This window comes from Stenella coeruleoalba (genome assembly GCF_951394435.1).
Source record: "Stenella coeruleoalba genome assembly, chromosome: 2".
NCBI lineage: Eukaryota > Metazoa > Chordata > Mammalia > Artiodactyla > Delphinidae > Stenella > Stenella coeruleoalba.
The window spans coordinates 167421780-167440034 of NC_137147.1; the positions used below are offsets into that span (position 1 = coordinate 167421780).

Below are 18255 nucleotides of genomic sequence, written 5' to 3' on the forward strand. Positions count from 1 at the left end.
TTTTGTATCCTGCTACTTTACCAAATTCATTGATTAGCTCTAGTAGTTTTCTGGTAGCATCTTTAGAGGAATCTCTATATGTATAATATCATGTCATCTGCAAACAGTGACAGCTTTACTTCTTCGTTTCCAATTTGGATTCCTTTTATTTCCTTTTCTTCTCTGATTGCTGAGGCTAAAACTTCCAAAACTATGTTGAATAAGAGTGGTGAGAGTGGGCAACCTTGTCTTGTTCCTGATCTTAGTGGAAATGCTTTCAGTTTTTCACCATTGAGGACGATGTTGGCTGTGGGTTTGTCATATATGGCCTTTATTATGTTGAGGAAAGTTCCCTCTATGCCTACTTTCTGCAGGGTTTTTATCATAAATGTGTGTTGAATTTTGTCAAAAGCTTTCTCTGCATCTATTGAGATGATCATATGGTTTTTCTCCTTCAATTTGTTAATATGGTGTATCACGTTGATAGATTTGCGTATATTGAAGAATCCTTGCATTCCTGGAATAAACCCCACTTGATCATGGTGTGTGATCCGTTTAATGTGCTGTTGGATTCTGTTTGCTAGTATTTTGTTGAGGATTTTTGCATCTATGTTCATCAGTGATATTGGCCTGTAGGTTTCTTTCTTTGTGACATCTTTGTCTGGTTTTCGTATCAGGGTGATAGTGGCCTCGTAGAATGAGTTTGGGAGTGTTCCTCCCTCTGCTATATTTTGGAAGAGTTTGAGAAGGTGTTAGCTCTTCTCTAAATGTTTGATAGAATTCTCTTGTGAAGCCATCTGGTCCTGGGCTTTTGTTTGTTGAAAGATTTTTAATCACAGTTTCAATTTCGGTGCTTGTGATTGGTGTGTTCATATTTTCTATTTCTTGCTGATTCAGTCTTGGCAGGTTGTGCATTTCTAAGAATTTGTCCATTTCTTCCAGGTTGTGTGTTTTATTGGCATATAGTTGCTTGTAGTAATCTCTCATGATCTTTTGTATTTCTGCAGTGTCAGTTGTTACTTCTCCTTTTTCATTTCTAATTCTATTATCTGAGTCTTCTCCCTTTTATTCTTTTTTTTTTCTGCGGTACACGGGCCTCTCACTGCTGTGGCCTCCCCCAATGCGGAGCACAGGCTCCGGACGCACGCAGGCTCAGCGGCCATGGCTCATGGGCCCAGCCGCTCCGCGGCATGTGGGATCCTCCCAGACCGGGACACGAACCCATGTCTGCTGCATCGGCAGGCGGACTCCCAACCACTGCGCCACCAGGGAAGCCCCTCCCTTTTATTCTTGATGAGTCTGGCTAATGGTTTATGAATTTTATCTTCTCAAAGAACCAGATTTAGTTTTATTGATCTTTGCTATCATTTCCTTCATTTCTTTTTCATTTATTTCTGATCTGATCTTTATGATTTCTTTCCTTCTGCTAACTTTGGGGGTTTTTTGGTTCTTCTTTCTCTAATTCCTTTAGGTGCCAGATTAGGTTGTTTATTCGAGATGTTTCCTGTTTCTTAATGTAGGATTGTATTGCTATAAACTTCCCTCTTAGAACTGCTTTTGCTGCATCCCATAGGTTTTGGGTCGTTGTGTCTCCATTGTCATTTGTTTCTAGGTATTTTTTGATTTCCTCTTTGATTTTTTCAGTGATCATTTCGTTATTAAGTAGTGTATTGTTTAGCCTCCATGTGTTTGTATTTTTTACAGATCTCTTCCTGTAATTGATATCTAGTCTTAGAGCATTGTTGTTGGAAATGTTACTTGATACAATTTCAATTTTCTTGAATTTACCAAAGTTTGATTTGTGACCCAAGATATGATCTATCCTAGAGAATGTTCCATGAGCACTTTAGAAAAATGTGTATTCTATTTTTTTTGGATGGAATGTCGTATAAATATCAATTAAGTCCATCTTGTTTAATGTATCATTTAAAGCTTGTGTTTCCTTATTTATTTTCATTTTGGATGATCTGTCCATTGGTGAAAGTGGGGTGTTAAACTCCCCTACTATGAATGTGTTACTGTCAATTTCCCCTTTTATGGCTGTTAGTATTTGCCTTATGTATTGAGGTGCTCCTATGTTGGGTGCATAAATATTTACACTTGTTATATCTTCTTCTTGGATCGATCCCTTGATCATTATGTAGTGTACTTCTTTGTCTCCTCTAATAGTCTTTATTTTAAAGTCTATTTTGTCTGATATGAGAATTGCTACTCCAGCTTTCTTTTGGTTTCCATTTGCATGGAATATCTTTTTCCATGCCCTTACTTTCAGTCTGTATGTGTCTCTAGGTCTGAAGTGGACAGCATATATATGGGTCTTGTTTTTGTATCCATTCAGCCAGTCTGTTTGTTTTGGTGGGAGCATTTAATCCATTTACATTTAAGGTAATTATAGATATGTATGTTCCTATTACCATTTTCTTAATTGTTTTGGGTTTGTTATTGTAGGTCTTTCCCTTCTCTTGTGTTTCTTGCCTAGAGAAGTTCCTTTAGCATTTGTTGTAAAGCTGGTTTGGTGGTGCTGAACTCTCTCAGCTTTTGCTTGTCTGTAAATGTTTTAATTTCTTCATCAAATCTGAATGAGATCCTTGCTGGGTAGAGTAATCTTGGTTGTAGGTTTTTCTCCTTCATCACTTTAAATATGTCCTGCTAGTCCCTTCTGGCTTGCAGAGTTTCGGCTGAAAGATCAGCTGTTAACCTTATGGGGATTCCCTTGTGTGTTATTTGTTGTTTTTCCTTTGCTGCTTTTAATATGTTTTCTTTGTATTTAATTTTTGACAGTTTGATTAATATGTGTCTTGGCATGTTTCTCCTTGGATTTATCCTGTATGGGACTCTCTGTGCTTCCTGGACTTGATTAACTATTTCCTTTCCCATATTAGGGAAGTTTTCAACTATAATCTCTTCAAATATTTTCTCAGTCCCTTTCTTTTTCTCTTCTTCTTCTGGAACCCCTATAATTTGAATGTTGTTGCCTTTAATGTTGTCCCAGATGTCTCTGAGTCTGTCCTCAGTTCTTTTCATTCTTTTTTCTTTATTCTGCTCTGCAGTAGTTATTTCCACTATTTTATCTTCCAGGTCATTTAGCCGTTCTTCTGCCTCAGTTTTTCTGCTATTGATCCCATCTAGAGTATTTTTAATTTTACTTATTGTGTTGTTCATCATTGTTTGTTTCATCTTTAGTTCTTCTAGGTCCTTGTTAAATGTTTCTTGCATCTTGTCTATTCTATTTCCAAGATTTTGGATCATCTTTACTGTCATTATTCTGAATTCTTTTTCAGGTAGACTGCCTATCTCCTCTTCATTTGTTAGGTCTGGTGGGTTTTTATCTTGCTCCTTCATCTGCTGTGTGTTTTTCTGTCTTCTCATTTTGCTTATCTTACTGTGTTTGGGGTCTCCTTTTTGCAGGCTGCAGGTTCGTAGTTCCCGTTGTTTTTGGTGTCTGTCCCAGTGGCTCAAGTTGGTTCAGTGGGTTGTGTAGGCTTCCTGGTGGAGGGGAGTAGTGCCTGTGTTCTGGTGGATGAGGCTGCATCTTGTCTTTCTGGTGGGCAGGTCCACGTCTGGTGGTGTGTTTTGGGGTGCCTGTGGACTTATTATGATTTTAGGCAGCCTCTCTGCTAATGGGTGGGGTTGTGTTCCTGCCTTGCTAGTTGTTTGTCATAGGGCGTCCAGCACTGTAGCTTGCTGGTCGTTGAGTGAAACTGGGTGCTGGTGTTGATATGGAGATTTGTGGGAGATTTTCGCTGTTTGATATTATGTGGAGCTGGGAGGTCCCTTGTGGACCAGTGTCCTGAAGTTGGCTCTCCCACCTCGGAGGCACAGCACTGACTCCTGGCTGCAGCACCAAGAACCTTTCATCCACACGGGTCAGAATAAAAGGGAGAAAAATTAGAAAGAAAGAAAGCAGAAAGCAAGCAAGCAAGCAAGAAAGAAGGAAGAAAGGAAAGAAAGAAGATAAAGGAAAGTAAGATAAAATAAAATAAAGTTATTAAAATAAAAAACAATTATTAAGAAAAAACAATTTTTTAAAGAAAAAACAAACAAAAAACACCGAGTGGACAGAACCCTAGGACAAATGGTGAAAGCAAAGCTATATGGACAAAATCATACACAGAAGCATACACATACACACTCACAAAAAGAGGAAAAGGGGAAAAATCATAAATCTTGCTCTCAAAGTCCACCTCCTCAATTTGGGATGATTCATTGTCTATTCATGTATTGCACAGATGCAGGGTACATCAAGTTGATTGTGGAGCTTTAATCCACTGCTTCTGAGGCTGCTGGGAGAGATTTCCCTTTCTCTTCTTTGTTCGCACAGTTCCCGGGGCTCAGCTTTGGATTTGGCCCTGCATCTGCCTGTAGGTCGCCCGGAGGTTGTCTGTTCTTCGCTCAGACAGGACGCGGTTAAAGGAGCAGCTGCTTCGAGGACTCTGGCTCACTCAGGCCAGGGGGAGGGAGGGGTGGGGTGCGGGGTGAGCCTGCGGCGGCAGAGGCCGGCAGGACGTTCCACCAGCCTGTGGCATTCTCCCGGGGAAGTTGTCCCTGGATCCCAGGATACTGGCAGTGGCGGGCTGCACAGGCTCCCTGGAAGGGGGGTGTGGATAGTGACCTGTGCTCGCACACAGGTTTCCTGGTGGCAGCAGCAGCAGCCTTAGCGTCTCATGCCTGTCTCTGGGGTCCGCGCTCTTAGCTGCAGCTCGCGCCCATCTCTGGAGCTCCTTTAAGCAGCGCTCTTAATCCCCTCTCCTCCCGCACCAGGAAACAAAGAGGGAAGAAAAATTCTCTTGCCTCTTTGGCAGGTCCAGACTTTTCCCCAGACTCCTTGCTGGTTAGCCGTGGCGCACTAGCCCCCTTCAGGCTGTGTTCACGCCGCCAACCCCAGTCCTCTCCCTGAGCTGTGACCGAAGCCCGAGCTTCAGCTCCTAGCCCCGTCCGCCCCAGTGGGTGAGCAGACAAGCCTCGGGCTGGTGAGTGCCGGTCGGCACCGAACCTCTGTGCGAGAATCTCTCCGCTTTGCCCTCCGCACCCCTGTTGCTGCGCTCTCCTCAGCGGCTCCGAAACTTTCCCCCTCCGCCACCCGCAGTCTCCGCCCGTGAAGAGGCTTCCTAGTGTGTGGGAACTTTTCCTCCTTCACAGCTCCCTCCCACTGGTGCAGGTCCCATCGCTATTCTTTTGTCTCTGTTTATTCTTTTTTCTTTTGCCCTACCCAGGTACGTGGGGAGTTTCTTGCCTTTTGGGAGGCCTGAGGTCTTCTGCCAGCATTCAGTAGGTGTTCCGTAGGAGTTGTTCCACGTGTAGATGTATTTCTGGTGTATCTGTGGGGAGGAAGGTGATCTCTGCATGTTACTCTTCCGGCATCTTCCCGATTCCCCCCAGATTTTTCTTTTTATCATTGAGTTTTAGCTGTTTGACTCTAATGTGTGTAGCTGTGTTTTGGGGAATTTATCCTTTTAGAGATTCTTTGGGATTCATGGATCTGTGGCTTTTTTTCCCATAAATTTTGAAAAATTTCCTGGCCATTATCTCTTTGTTCTCTTATTCTATCTCATCCTTTCTCTCTTCTTTCGAGATTCAAATTTCATGTATGTTAGGCCATTTGATATTGTCCTGAAGTTCTTGGGTGCTCTGTTCTGTTGTGAGTTATTTTTTTCCCCCAGTTTTTATCTCTGAGTTTCTCTTTGGATAATTTCTATTGATGTACCTGCAAATTTAGTTTTCTCAGCTCTATTTGGTCTGCTGATGATACCATTAAAGAAATTCTCCATCTCTGACATTGTATGCTTTATTTTTAGTATTCTCATTTGAGATTTAAAATAGTTTCTTTCAGCCTGCTGAATCTTGCATCTGTTCATACATGTTATCAACTTTTTTGGCAAGATTTATACTAATTATAGTTATTTTAAATTCTCTTATTAGATTATTCTAACATGTCGGTCATTTTGAAATTGGATCTTCTGATTACCTCGATTATGGATTGGCTTTTCTTGCTTTTTTGTCTGATAATTTTGCATTGAATGCTGGATATCATATGTAGAATAGCAGAGACTAAAGGAAATAGTATTTATGCCTGAAAATGAGCATACGTCTTCGTTTGTCATGCTTCTATTGTGTGGGGTTGTTATTCTAATCAGGACTTGGCTTGTTTTGGGTTTTGTTGCTGCTCTCCTAACCTTTTCCCACAGACTTCAAACACATATAGCAGTTGGTTATCATTACCTCATGCTTAGAATGGGAACAAAGGTGCCAGAAGTTCTTTCTCCTTATTCTTGGTCCACCTTCATGATCAACAATATCGGCATGATTTACAAATATCTTCTGCCATCTTGGCGGTTGTCTTTTTCATTTTCTAGATGGTGCCCTTAGAAGCACAAAAGTTTTAATTTTCATGAAGTTCAATTTATTTATTTTTTGTCTTGTTGCTCCTGCTTTTGGAGCAGTCATATCTGAGAAACCACTGTGAAATCCAAGGTCATTAACATTACCTCTATGTTTTCTTCTAAGACTTTTATAGCTTTAGCTTTTACATTTAGACTAATCCATTTTGTGTAAATTATTGTATATGGTGTGAGGAAGGCGACCAAATTCATTCTTTTGCAAATGGATATCCAATTGTCTTAGCCATTTTTATTGAAAAGGTGATTGTTTTCCCATTGAATGGTGTTGGCACCCTTGTTGAAAAGTAGTTGACCATATATAGGTTTATAAACCTATAAATCATAGGTTTATATCTGAACTCTGAATTCTATTCTACTGATCTATATGTCTATCCTTGGTCCAAGACCACACTGTGTTGGTTACTCAAACTTTGCAGTAACTTCTGAAATAGGGAAGAATGCATCTTCTAACTTTAGTATTCTGTTTCAAACTTATTTTGGCTATTCTGGGTGACTTGAAATTCCATATGAATTTTGGAGTCAGCTTGTTAATTTCTATAAAGAAGTCAGCTGCAATTTTTATGAGTATTGTGTTGCATCTGTAGATAAATTTGGGAAGTATTGCCATCATAAAATATTAAGTATTCTGATTTATGAACAAGGAAGTTTTCCAATTATTACATCTTATTTTACTATTGCTTTGTAATTTTCAGAGTATAAGATTTATATTTCTTTTATTAAATTCCTTCCTAAGTATTTAATTCTTTCTGACACTGTCATAAAAAGATTTTTAAAATTTCATTTTTGGATTGTTCATTGCAAGTCAATATAAATAAAATTGATGTTCGTATATTGATAATGTATCCTGCAAACTTAAGTGAAATTGTTTATTGTAATTGTTTCTTTCAGTTCACTTGTTTGTCTTGTTATTTATTAGTTCTAATTCTTTTTAGTGAATTTATTAGGATTTTCTATACATAAGGTTATGTCATCTACAAATAGAGATAGTTTTACTTCTTCCTCTCCAATCTGGATGACTTTTATTTCTTTTGCCTGACTAGTTGCCCTTACTAAAACCTCCAGTACAATGTTGAATAGAAACAGTGAGGAAGGATATTTTTATGTTTTCCTGATCTTAGGGGATATCCAGCTTTTTATCAGTGACTATGATATTAGCTGTGATTTTTCAATAGATGCCCTTTGTCAAGTTGAGAATGATCCCTTCTATTCCTAATTTGTTGAGTGTCTTTATTATCAAAAGGTATTAGATCCTGTCAAATGTTTTTCTGGCATCTAATGAGATGACTATGTGACTTTTATTTTTTACTATATTGATGTAATGTATTATTTTCAAATGTTGAACCTACCTTGCATTCCTGGGATAAATCCCATTTGGTCATGGTGTATAATTCATTTTTTATGTTGCTGGATTTGGTTTACTAGTATTTTGTTGAGGGTTTTTGAACCTATGTTCATAAGAGATACTGGTCTGTATTTTTGTTTTCTTATAATTTTTTTGTCTGATTTTGATATCAGGGTAATACTGAACTCATACAAAGAGTTGGGAAATGTTTTCTCCTCTTCTAATTTTTAGAAGAATTTGTGAATAACTGTTTTCCATTTTTCTTTAAATGTGTGGTAGAATTTAGTGGCAAAGCCATCTGAGTCTGGGCTTTTTTGTTGGATTTTTAAGTAAACTATTTCCTCAGTCTCTTTATGTTATAGGGTCCAGTCAGATTGCCTTTTATTTTCTGGAGTCAATTTCAGTAGTTCATACATTTTTAAAATATTGTCCATTTCATCTAAATTATCTAATTTGTTGGCATACAAGTGTATATAGTATTCTCTTTAAATCCTTTTTATTTCTATAAGGCAATAGTAGTGTCTCCTCTTTCACTTCTGATTCTAGTAACTTGAGTCTTCTCTATTTTTTTCTTGGTCAATCTAGCTAAAGATTTGTCAATTTTATTGATCTTTTCAAAGAACCAGCTTTTGGTTTTCATTGATTATTCTCTATTGTTTGTCTATTCCCTATTTCATTCATTTCTGCTCTATTCTTTATTATTTCTGCTTGCTTTCGGTTTAGTTTTCTTTTCTTTTTCAGTGTCTAAAGGTGAAAGTTTAGGCTATTGATTTGCAATCTTTTTTCCTATTATAGGCATTTACTACTATAAATTTACCTCTAAGCACTGCTTTAGTCCCATCCAATAAGTTTCAGTACATTGTCTTCATTTTTATGTATATCAAAATATGTTCTTATTTCCTTTTTGATTTCTTCTCTGACCCATTGTTTATTTAGGAGTGTGTTGTTTAATTTCCAAATATTTATGAGTTCCCCAATTTTTCCTGCTACTGATTTCTAATTTCATTCCATGTGGCCAAAGAACATACTTTGTATTATTTCTGTTCTTTTAAAGTTATTGAGGTTTGTTTTATAGCCTAGTATATGTTCTATCCTGGAGAACTGTCCATGTACACTTGAGAAGAATGTATATTCTGTGTTATTTGGGAGTGTTCTATAAATGTCTGTTAGGTCTAGTTGGTCTATAGCGTGGTTCAAAGCTTCTGTTTATTTGCTGATCTTCTGTCTAGTTTTTCTATCCATTATTTAAAATCAGATATTCAAGTTTCAGATGATTATTGTTGAATTGCCTATTTTTTCCTTAATTTCTGTCATTATCGCTTCATGTATTTTAGTGAAGTGTCATTGAGTGCATATATAATCATTATATGTTCCTGATGGATTGACCCTTTCATCAGTATAAAACATCCCTCTTTATCTCTAGTATCATCTTTTATTTTAAAGTCTATTATGCTTGATATCAGTATAGCCACTCCAGCTTTCTTGTGGTTGCTGTTTGTTTGATACATCTTTTTTATCTTTTCTCTTTCAATATGTTTGCATTTTTGAATATTCACTGTGGCAGTTTTTAAAATCAAATCTGAAAATTCCTACCTTTTAATTGGAGAGTTTAATTCATTTGCATTTAATGTAATTACTAGTATGATAGATTTACATCTGCCATTTTTGTTTGTTTTTTATATATCTCACCTCTTTTTTCTTTTTCTATTCCTCCTTTATGACTTTTTTTAAACATTAAGTGAATATTTTCAAATGTAGCAATTTTAAGTTCTCTAATGATTTTTTTTTTTCACTACATTTTTTAGTTGGTTGTTTTTCTAGCAGTTGCTCAGGGCTCACCATATATATCTAAATATTACTCCTATATAGCTCTGCTCTCTTTCCCTTTTTTGAGGTATTATTTTTATGCTTATTATATCTGTTACTATTACAGACCCAACAATACATTGCTACAATTATTACTCTACAAACTAGTCATTTCCTTAGCCCAAAACACTGTTTCTCCCACTCACCTCCTTTGTGCTGTTACTGGCACATTTCTTTATGTTATAAGCCCAAGATTACATTATGCACATATTTTATACAATTGCTTTTGAAATCATTTAAGGTAAGAGAAAAAATATGTATATCTATTGTCTTTTACAACTACATACTTATGTTCTCTGGTACTCTTTGTTTTCTCTCATGTGTTCAGATTACCACCTAGAATCACTGGCTTTTGGCTTGCAGAAGTACCTTTAGTATTTCTTAGAAGGTAGGTTTACCAGAAACAGATCCTCTCAGTTTTTGTTTATTTGGTAAAGTCTTTATTTGGACTTCATTTTTGAAAGATAGATTTTCTGGATATAGGATTCTTGGTTGACAGTTTTTTTCTTTGAGTACTTTGAATATGTTATGCCATTGCACTTTGGTCTCCCTTGTTTCTACCATAAAGTCTGTTTTTAATCTCATTGGGGTTCCTTTTTAAGTAGCAAGTAGTTTTTCTCTTGCTACTTTCAAGATTTTCTCCTCGTCTTCAACTTTCATTATTTTTACTATGACATGTCTGTTTGTGGCTCTCTTTGGGTTTATCCTTCTTGGTGTTCATTGACCTTCTTAAATGTGTATAATATTGTTTTTCAATAAAGTTGGGGAGTTTTCATCCATTATTATTAAATTTTTTTGCATATATTTTTCTGCTCCTTTCTCTCTCTCATCTCATTCTGGTACTTCCACTACATGTTTGTTGGTATATTTAATAGCCTCCCACATTTCTCTGATGCTTTCATCATTTTTCTTCATTTGTTTCTTGTTCTTCAGCTTGCATAACTTTTATTGACCTATATTCTAGTTTCCTTATTCTTTCTTCTGCCAGTTGAGCAAATCTAATATTGAGCCCCTCCAGTGAATGTTCTAATTACTGTACTTTGCAATTTCATAATTTCCATTTGCTTTTTTTATAATTTGTTTCTCTATTTTTATTATATAGTTTATGTGGCATACCTTGTTTTACTTCTTTAATCATGGTTTCATTTAGTTCTGTGAACATGTCTGTAATGGCTACTTTATAGTCTTTTACTGATATATTTGATATTTGATCTCTCTCATATGCAACTTCTGTTACCTGAATATTTTTCCAGTGTATGGGTTATATTTTCCTGTTTCTTTACATGTCTCACAATTTTTTTTTGTTGGAAACTGGATATTTTATATAATATATTGTAGCAACTTTCAGTACTACCTTATTATTATTATTTATTTGTCTAGTAACTGATTGGTTCATTTCACTGAAGTTGATTTCCCCCCACCTTCAGTGTCAGCCTCTGATGTTGTTCCTCAGGGTGGTATAACTTTGGGTATGCCCACAACACACTGGGATGACAGTGGCACTGGTAGGATTCTTTTCATCTCTTTTCCCTGACTACCCCTAACTATTAAATTATTACTAATTACCAGCTGATTGCTCTATAATTTTAAAATAATGCCTTGGGGCATTATTAAACGAATCTGATAAAATGTGGCCCCTTTGAAGGACTAGTTTCTGATATGAACAGCTGGGTTTTTGTTCTGAAACAGAGGACTCAACCCAGCTGTATTATTCCCTACTTCTCTCCTTCAAATTATCTGACCTACAGTTTAGCCTGAAGCTGGAATCTTCTCCCAATTGCCTTGACCACAACCCGCACTCTTTTTGAGAGTGCCTTTAGGCTAGAATTTCTTCACTCTGTTGCAAATGAAGGCAATTCCTTGGAAATAAATTAGTAATGATTTGTTTTTTTGGCCTGTTTCTCCCCCCAGGCAAAATCTCTGAGCCAGTGTTCTGGAGTTAGGGCTGGGGACAATTGTAATCTTCTGAATGACATCCTGCTCTAGAAACCCAGAGTTCAGTGGGTGGGGTCCTCTGGCCTTCCTCTTCTAGTGTGAAACCACCACTTTGTCAGGGCAAGAGAGATCAGAGCCCCATTTAAGCATGCTGCACCAAGGTAGAGTCTCTGTTCCATGAATGGGGCTGGACAGAAGAAGATAGAGAACTTAAAAAAAGACTTAATAAAGGTGATAGCAAGAGCTAAGTCTGAAGAATGAAAAAGAGTTTTTAAAGCAAGAAGAACTGGGAAAGTACAGTAAGGTAAAAGCCAGAACAAAAGTGCAGAAATAGAAAAACACTGTATAATTTCTGGGAGAGTGGAATGAGTGTGAGGCATGAAATACACGATACAGAGGCAGGAAATAAGACCAGAAACATAAGTCAAGGCAAATTAATAAAGGACATTGTGTCTTGATAAGGAGTTTGGATTCTAGCCTATATCGGCCAGAATACCCATGGTGGTTATTTTAGCAAGGAAGTGGCATAACCACACTTTTTCGAAAATTATTATTTTAGGAAAATAACTCTGGTTTCAGTGTGGTAGATGGTTTTGGATAGGGCAGTGAGACCAATGTAAAAGCTGTCATATGTACCAACAATTATTTGGATTTGGAGTAAAAACATGGCTCTGTAGATAGAAATTTTTTAAGACTCACTTCTATGGTATAATTGGCAAGTTCATGATTATTAGGCTACAGTAGGTTAGGGAAGCGAAGGAATGTAAAATGACCCTTGGCTTCTGACTTGGGAAGCTAAGTAGATATTGATATAATTAACTAAATTAGGAATGCAAGAGAAAGAAACTGATCTGGGAAAGAAAATAATGAGTTTAGATTTAAACATGTTAAATTGAGTAACCTAGATATCCCAGTGATTACAGTAGGTAATATGGGTCTCTAGCTCCAGGACAATGTGAAGATGAAAACAGAAAATTTACATACTGGTTTTCTTAAACAAGTTATTTAAATTTCATTTTTAGAATGCAGATAATACTAGTTACCTCATAAAGTTTGTAGTGGGCAATTAAATGAGATATACACAGTGCCTCAATAAATGACAGCTCTGTTGCTATTTATTTTTGAAGTTATTTGGATTAACAGAAATGAATTAAATCATCCAGAGGGAGTACATAATGTATTTGAAGTTAAGTCCAAAGAAGTGTTTCAAGGTACATCTTTTGTGGGTTAGTAAAATACTTCAACTTCAGCTTAAGTTTGATACTTTGGATAGCAGATCAAGAGAAAATCTAGAGCTTAAAAGTTGTGTAATTTTGCACTTTTCAAAGTGCCTTCCCGTGTAGTATCAAACTCAAAAAAGTCATCCTTTGAAGCAGATATTATCATCTCAACTTTATAAGGCTTATGACTTACCTGCCTAAGATCAGCCACAAAGAATAGTTATGAAACTGATCTTGCAAGCCTGGCTTCTGACTCTCCGCCTACATCTCTCCCACATCAGATCTGCCACTCAGTGGCTCGACATTCATCCTCTTACTGTGGAACTTGCCCTGGACCTCAATAAAATAGCTCTGTGAAATACTGTATTAGGAAGGCATCCCTGATAAACAAGCTTTTTGATCTTGAAAGCACATCAGTAGTTTATCACCCCTGTTAAGAAAAGAAATCTCCAAGAGGGAGACAAAGGTTCATAAACAACAACCAAATTAAGCTGTCAAGTGCACAATTCAATTAAATATATTAGAGATATAGGTGATGTTGATTTTTTTCAGAGTCAGTGTTGAAATTCTGATGCTGTTACAGCATTAAAGCAATCAAAATTTTAAAAGGTTACTGTTATCTCTAAAAATTTAACCATACATATTCAGTGCTGTCTTGAATAATAGTTACCCTTGGGCTTCCCTGGTGGCGCAGTGGTTGAGAGTCCGCCTGCTGTTGCAGGTCCGGGAAGATCCCACATGCCGCGGAGTGGCTAGGCCTGTGAGCCATGGCCGCTGGGCCTGCGCGTCCGGAGCCTGTGCTCCACGACGGGAGAGGCCACAACAGTGAGAGGCCCATGTACCGCAAAAAAAAAAAAAAAAAAAAAGTTACCCTTACAAAAAAGCACACATCTTGTTAACTCTATGCCATATGATAAAGTTTAAAATGAAGCAAAAAAAAAAAAAATGCTATAAGACTTTTTGTTTTTACCCTTTTATCCGTTCAACACTAAATTTTTGCCTTAGGTTTAAAAGATTGGTACTCCTGTTATATGAAGAAAGTTAAGCACAGGAACAGTATTTTGTTACCAAGTATATGATACAACATTTCTTGAAAACCTACTCTTTTAGTGGCATTATTCGTTACCATGTGAACAGTCAGTTTCATCATCTGTAAAATGCAGTTTATGTTTTACATGAGTTAATAGTGGCATTTGGCAGTTTCCTGTCTTTCAGGAACCTCGACTGCTAATTTTGCTACTATAAGAACAATTTCTCCTCAAGCTCGTTTCTTTTTCACTTTCATCTTCCGTGGCACAGGATGATGGGAACTTAATTCTGTCAGGCACATAACAGCTCCAGTCCATGGAAAATAACAGCAATAGATCTGAGATTCATCTAAAAGGTATAATTATGCATTAAATGATCCAGTTTATGTTGGACATCTGCAGCATATCATTGTAATTAATCAAGAATGGGTAAGTGTAAAAATATTAAGTATGAGGATAAGCGTGCTCTGTCTCTTGGTTTTTTTTCCCTTCCACTAAAAGAGAAAACAAACCTCCTGGAAGTATCAATAAATTAAGAAAAGTTTTATATAAAATAAAAGCTTGAGTTTTCAGAGTTGTCATAAAACCTTCAGGAAAATTGATTCTAGCTAAAACCTTTGTTGATAGGTCCAAAATGGAAAGAGTAAAGAGGAAAAAAAAATTATGATGGATAGAAGAAACAGAAAAAGAAAATGGAGGCAAAGAGCATTTGGGGGAAATTTCAGGCTAGCTGTCATCCTTTGAGGAAAAGTTAAATGGTCAAATATGATTCTAACATTCTGTGTCTACCCAGTCCTAGGAAAAACTATTAGGTTTTCAAAAAGATATGGGGAAAACACTCCAATATAAGTCCGAAGATTATGTGCATTTTATGATAAGCATACTTGGCGCCCCCCCCCCCCAAAAACAGTATAATTGTAACGGTAGAATTTCAGATGCTCTGACATCTGCACAGAAAAGGAATTTAAATCAGTAAACAACTATGGGACCTACCTGCGCTGTTCCTGATACTGGGAATACAGAGCTGAGTAATTCCTGGTCCCTGAATCCAGGCAGTGTGTTAAAGCACACCAACCAACCAACAAACCAGCAAACAATCAAAAACTATAATAAACTACTAATAATATGAACAAATTATCATCAGGGCATAGAGAAACAAGTGCTTAGCTCTTTAGCCTAGAGGAAGCAGAAATGCAGAATAATAAACAGCCTCTCAAAAAGTGGCACTTAAGCTGGCATTTGACAGTTGAATAGTTGTCTCCAGGTAGGCCTGGGGAAGAGGTTCTCTGTAAATTCTAGATACTCTTTGAAGTACTTAATGTCATATCAAACACTTTTAAAATGTGCCCATATCAGACACTAAAGTGTACTTTATAATTTATACATAATCATATGAGTTGGATTGTATTTGAAGATGCTGTAAGGCCACACTTTGTAGACAACAAATGAAATGTTTATTAATTCAATTTTGTGATTATTTTTTCTTATATTTAGTATAATATATTTTTCCCCTTGACATTTTCTTAGACTCTTGGGAAACGCATAGTCTCCAAGCACTGTTCCTGTGGCGCCTAATGGAAAATGATGCCTAAGGAGAAGGCATACAAGCCACAGGATTCAGTTTGAACAGAGGCTCTGGAAAGATGTCTATTTGAGTCGGAAAGCCTCTCCAATAGTAAGATCACTGATTAACCCTTTATACATGAACTCATTTCCACACTTGGAGAAGCCATTCTCTCTACCCTGTGGTCAGATGTCATCAGCAAAGTGCATCAGTAAGGGTTCACTCTGAGAATTTATTTTCCTATTGACTCTGTGATTGTGGAGGAGCCCCTTGGCCTCCTGAGCCTTTTTTCCCCATTCATCAAATAAAGATAGTACTATAGCACTATAAATGTAACGTATTTGAAGTTTCATATGGAAGACTTTCTAGAGATGTGAGGCATTATAGCAGAGGCACAATAACCAACCCAGTGCTTTTTATCTAGCACTCTTCTTCGACCTTAGAAATGGCAAAAGTTCTTAAAATATTTTCTTCACTAGAAAAACAGTATGTAATAAGATGATGAAAAGGACTCTTCTTTAAGAAAGCATTGAAACAGAGCTTTTCTAAAACAGAAAACACTTGGAAAATGTTGATTTTTGTGAACTGTCATATGCAGAATCATGCCTGACTGATGTATGGATGCTCTTGCCTTTGAACACTTTTTTTTTCCCCCAGCAAGGTCTCCTTTTATTCATTGGGGTGGGTTTTTGAAATGCGGTGCAATTTACAGTCGAAGGGGTCAGGAAAGCAAGCCTGCGGTGCAGAAAAGCGCAAGAGGCTTGTATAACTTCCCCGCCTGATGGGCACCCTCATCTCACCTGTGGCCACACCTGCTGGCCTGGAAGGGGCCAAGTGGACCTTAGAATGAGATCTGGGTACCTGCTCCGTCGGAAGCTCACGACCACGTCCTTCTGCCCTCCTTATGTACAACGGTGCGCAAAAATATCTGAAAATATCTTCACACAGGGTCACAAAATAGGCTCTGCTTGGCATCGTTTGGCCTAAGAAGCGTTCTAGCCACGCAGGAAGGGTCATGCAGCTTCCGTCCTTCCAAACGCCAGGGCATCACCAGCTGCCTCTGCACCTGCCAGCCCGGCCTTCTCACGGCGTCTCCTCCGCTGCCTTCCTCAGGAGTCCAGACGCCAGCGAGCTGAGCTGGGTACCTCGAAGCCATGCATATCCGGGCTCTTCAGCGCACTTTCTCCACTCAGAGCACAGCTGGGCTTGGCAGCGGAAGGAGACTGGCGTCAGAGGCTGCAAGCGGCGTCAGAGGCTGCAAGCAGCGAAGAGCGCCAGGGAGAGGCGTGAGCCCCTGGCCTCGAGGCGGAGGTGGAGCCGGAAGTAGCCCGCCCCGCGTCCGCCCTGCCAGCCAAGATGGCGGCCAGCGGCATAAAGAGGTGGAAGTGTTCCTGGTCGCAGCAGAGCGTCTGCCCGTTTGTGCGAGGCCCTGGGGCCTTCAAACCGTCTGTGAGGGGCTGGGCCACTTCTCCGCCACAAACACCGTGTGGCAGAGCTCCAGTAGCTGGTGGTGGACGAGGAGAACCACCTTTCTGAACAGCTCTCGGGCACTGGGCCCAGTGGGCCGGTGCAGCCTGCGGAAACCGCAAGCTCTCTCCCTTCGCTCCGTCCCGGCAGAGCCGTAGAAGGGCCCGTCTCTTGGCGCGTCCAAGGCCTGGATGCCGTTTGAGAGGAGCGGGCCACCCCTTGAAGTCACCTGCGCGTACTGGGGTGGCCTGAGGCTCTTGGCCTCCAGTACCATGGAAAAGGCAGGGCTGCCGGAGCAGTCGCTCTTCCTCATGGACGCAGGGACCCTCGTGTCTTCAAAGCCTGACGCCCATGGTCCTAGGAGCCTGAGCCGTAGCCGGTTGCCCACGCACGTCCCTCTTCTCCTCCAGGTCCCCTCTGGCTGCGACGAGTCCCTAGCACCGCACCGGCTCCTCCACCTGCGTCCGGACACCAGTTAAGTATCCAAAGCGGTAAGTTATTGCGATACATTGAGCTAATGCAGCAGCCTTCATAGTTGAAGCTGAGGCATTGGGTTGGTGCTCTTTGCTTAAAGGGTGATGGCCCTAGGGTTGAGGTGTTTCCCGTGGGGAAAGATGGCCGATGTTGTTAACGTGGCAGATTAGTGAATATTTAAAAACATGCTAAGAACAAATTTTAAAAATGCATATGCTAAATATTTTATGGAAGAAGTCCACAATTGAAGTTTCGTGTCTAATTTACACAGATTTAACCAGCAACTTGTGCTACTACTCTTACATAACTCCATTCTAATAATTCTACAGAGATTGGAGAACAATTTCTTTTAAATTTCCAGTTATGTTGTTATTGTTGCTGTTATTAGGTATTATTGATTGATTGACTGCTTGATTGATTGTTAAGGGTCTATACTTATGTGCTTCAAAGACCAAAGAGCATTTGAAAGATAAACAGTGAGAAGCCCTCTCCCGTCTCTGTCCCCCATTTGCCAGGTCTGCACCCCTCTCTCCCATGTCCCCAGCCCCCCCACTCCACCCCCTCCTTCCACACACACACACAAGTAGGCACCATTATTAATGCTGACCTTAAACACCTTGGTTAAGTAATTAGAATTTAAACATTTAGTCACTTGTAGGAGAAAACTAGTGGACATTTTTGTCAGTTGAGAGAATATAATTATAGAAGAAAAGTTCTCGAGAAGCGAGGAAGGAAAGGGATGTAGGGAACAAGCAGAAGGACCATGTCTCCATTAGAATCTATTTCCTTTAACAAATTCTTCCCTGAGAAGGAGCTATTGCAGTTAGCCTTGTGTGTGCCTGCAGCTGTAGTTTTTGTTTTTTCAAGGAAAATCCAAAAACACTGAAAATTGATGGGATTGGGTTATGCCTTGCGAAATTCATGATACAAAATTTTCTCACAGGATGTAATGTCAGAATTCTCTCACCACCTTTTTCTTTTG

At 38.8% G+C, this 18255-nt stretch overlaps 1 protein-coding gene across 9 annotated transcripts in view; it reads left to right on the forward strand.

Annotated features, from left to right (window-relative positions):
* MALRD1 (MAM and LDL receptor class A domain containing 1) overlaps window positions 1-18255 on the forward strand; it is a gene marked incomplete at its 5' end in the record, with an annotated part of 1062652 nt that overhangs the window by 814722 nt on the left and 229675 nt on the right. For all 9 annotated transcript variants that reach the window (XM_079915185.1, XM_079915179.1, XM_079915188.1 and 6 more), the window contains one exon: window positions 17210-17290. In XM_079915185.1, the coding sequence (XP_079771311.1) occupies window positions 17210-17237 (28 nt within the window). In that variant the 3' untranslated portion in view covers window positions 17238-17290. The remainder of the gene's footprint in view (window positions 1-17209; window positions 17291-18255) is intronic.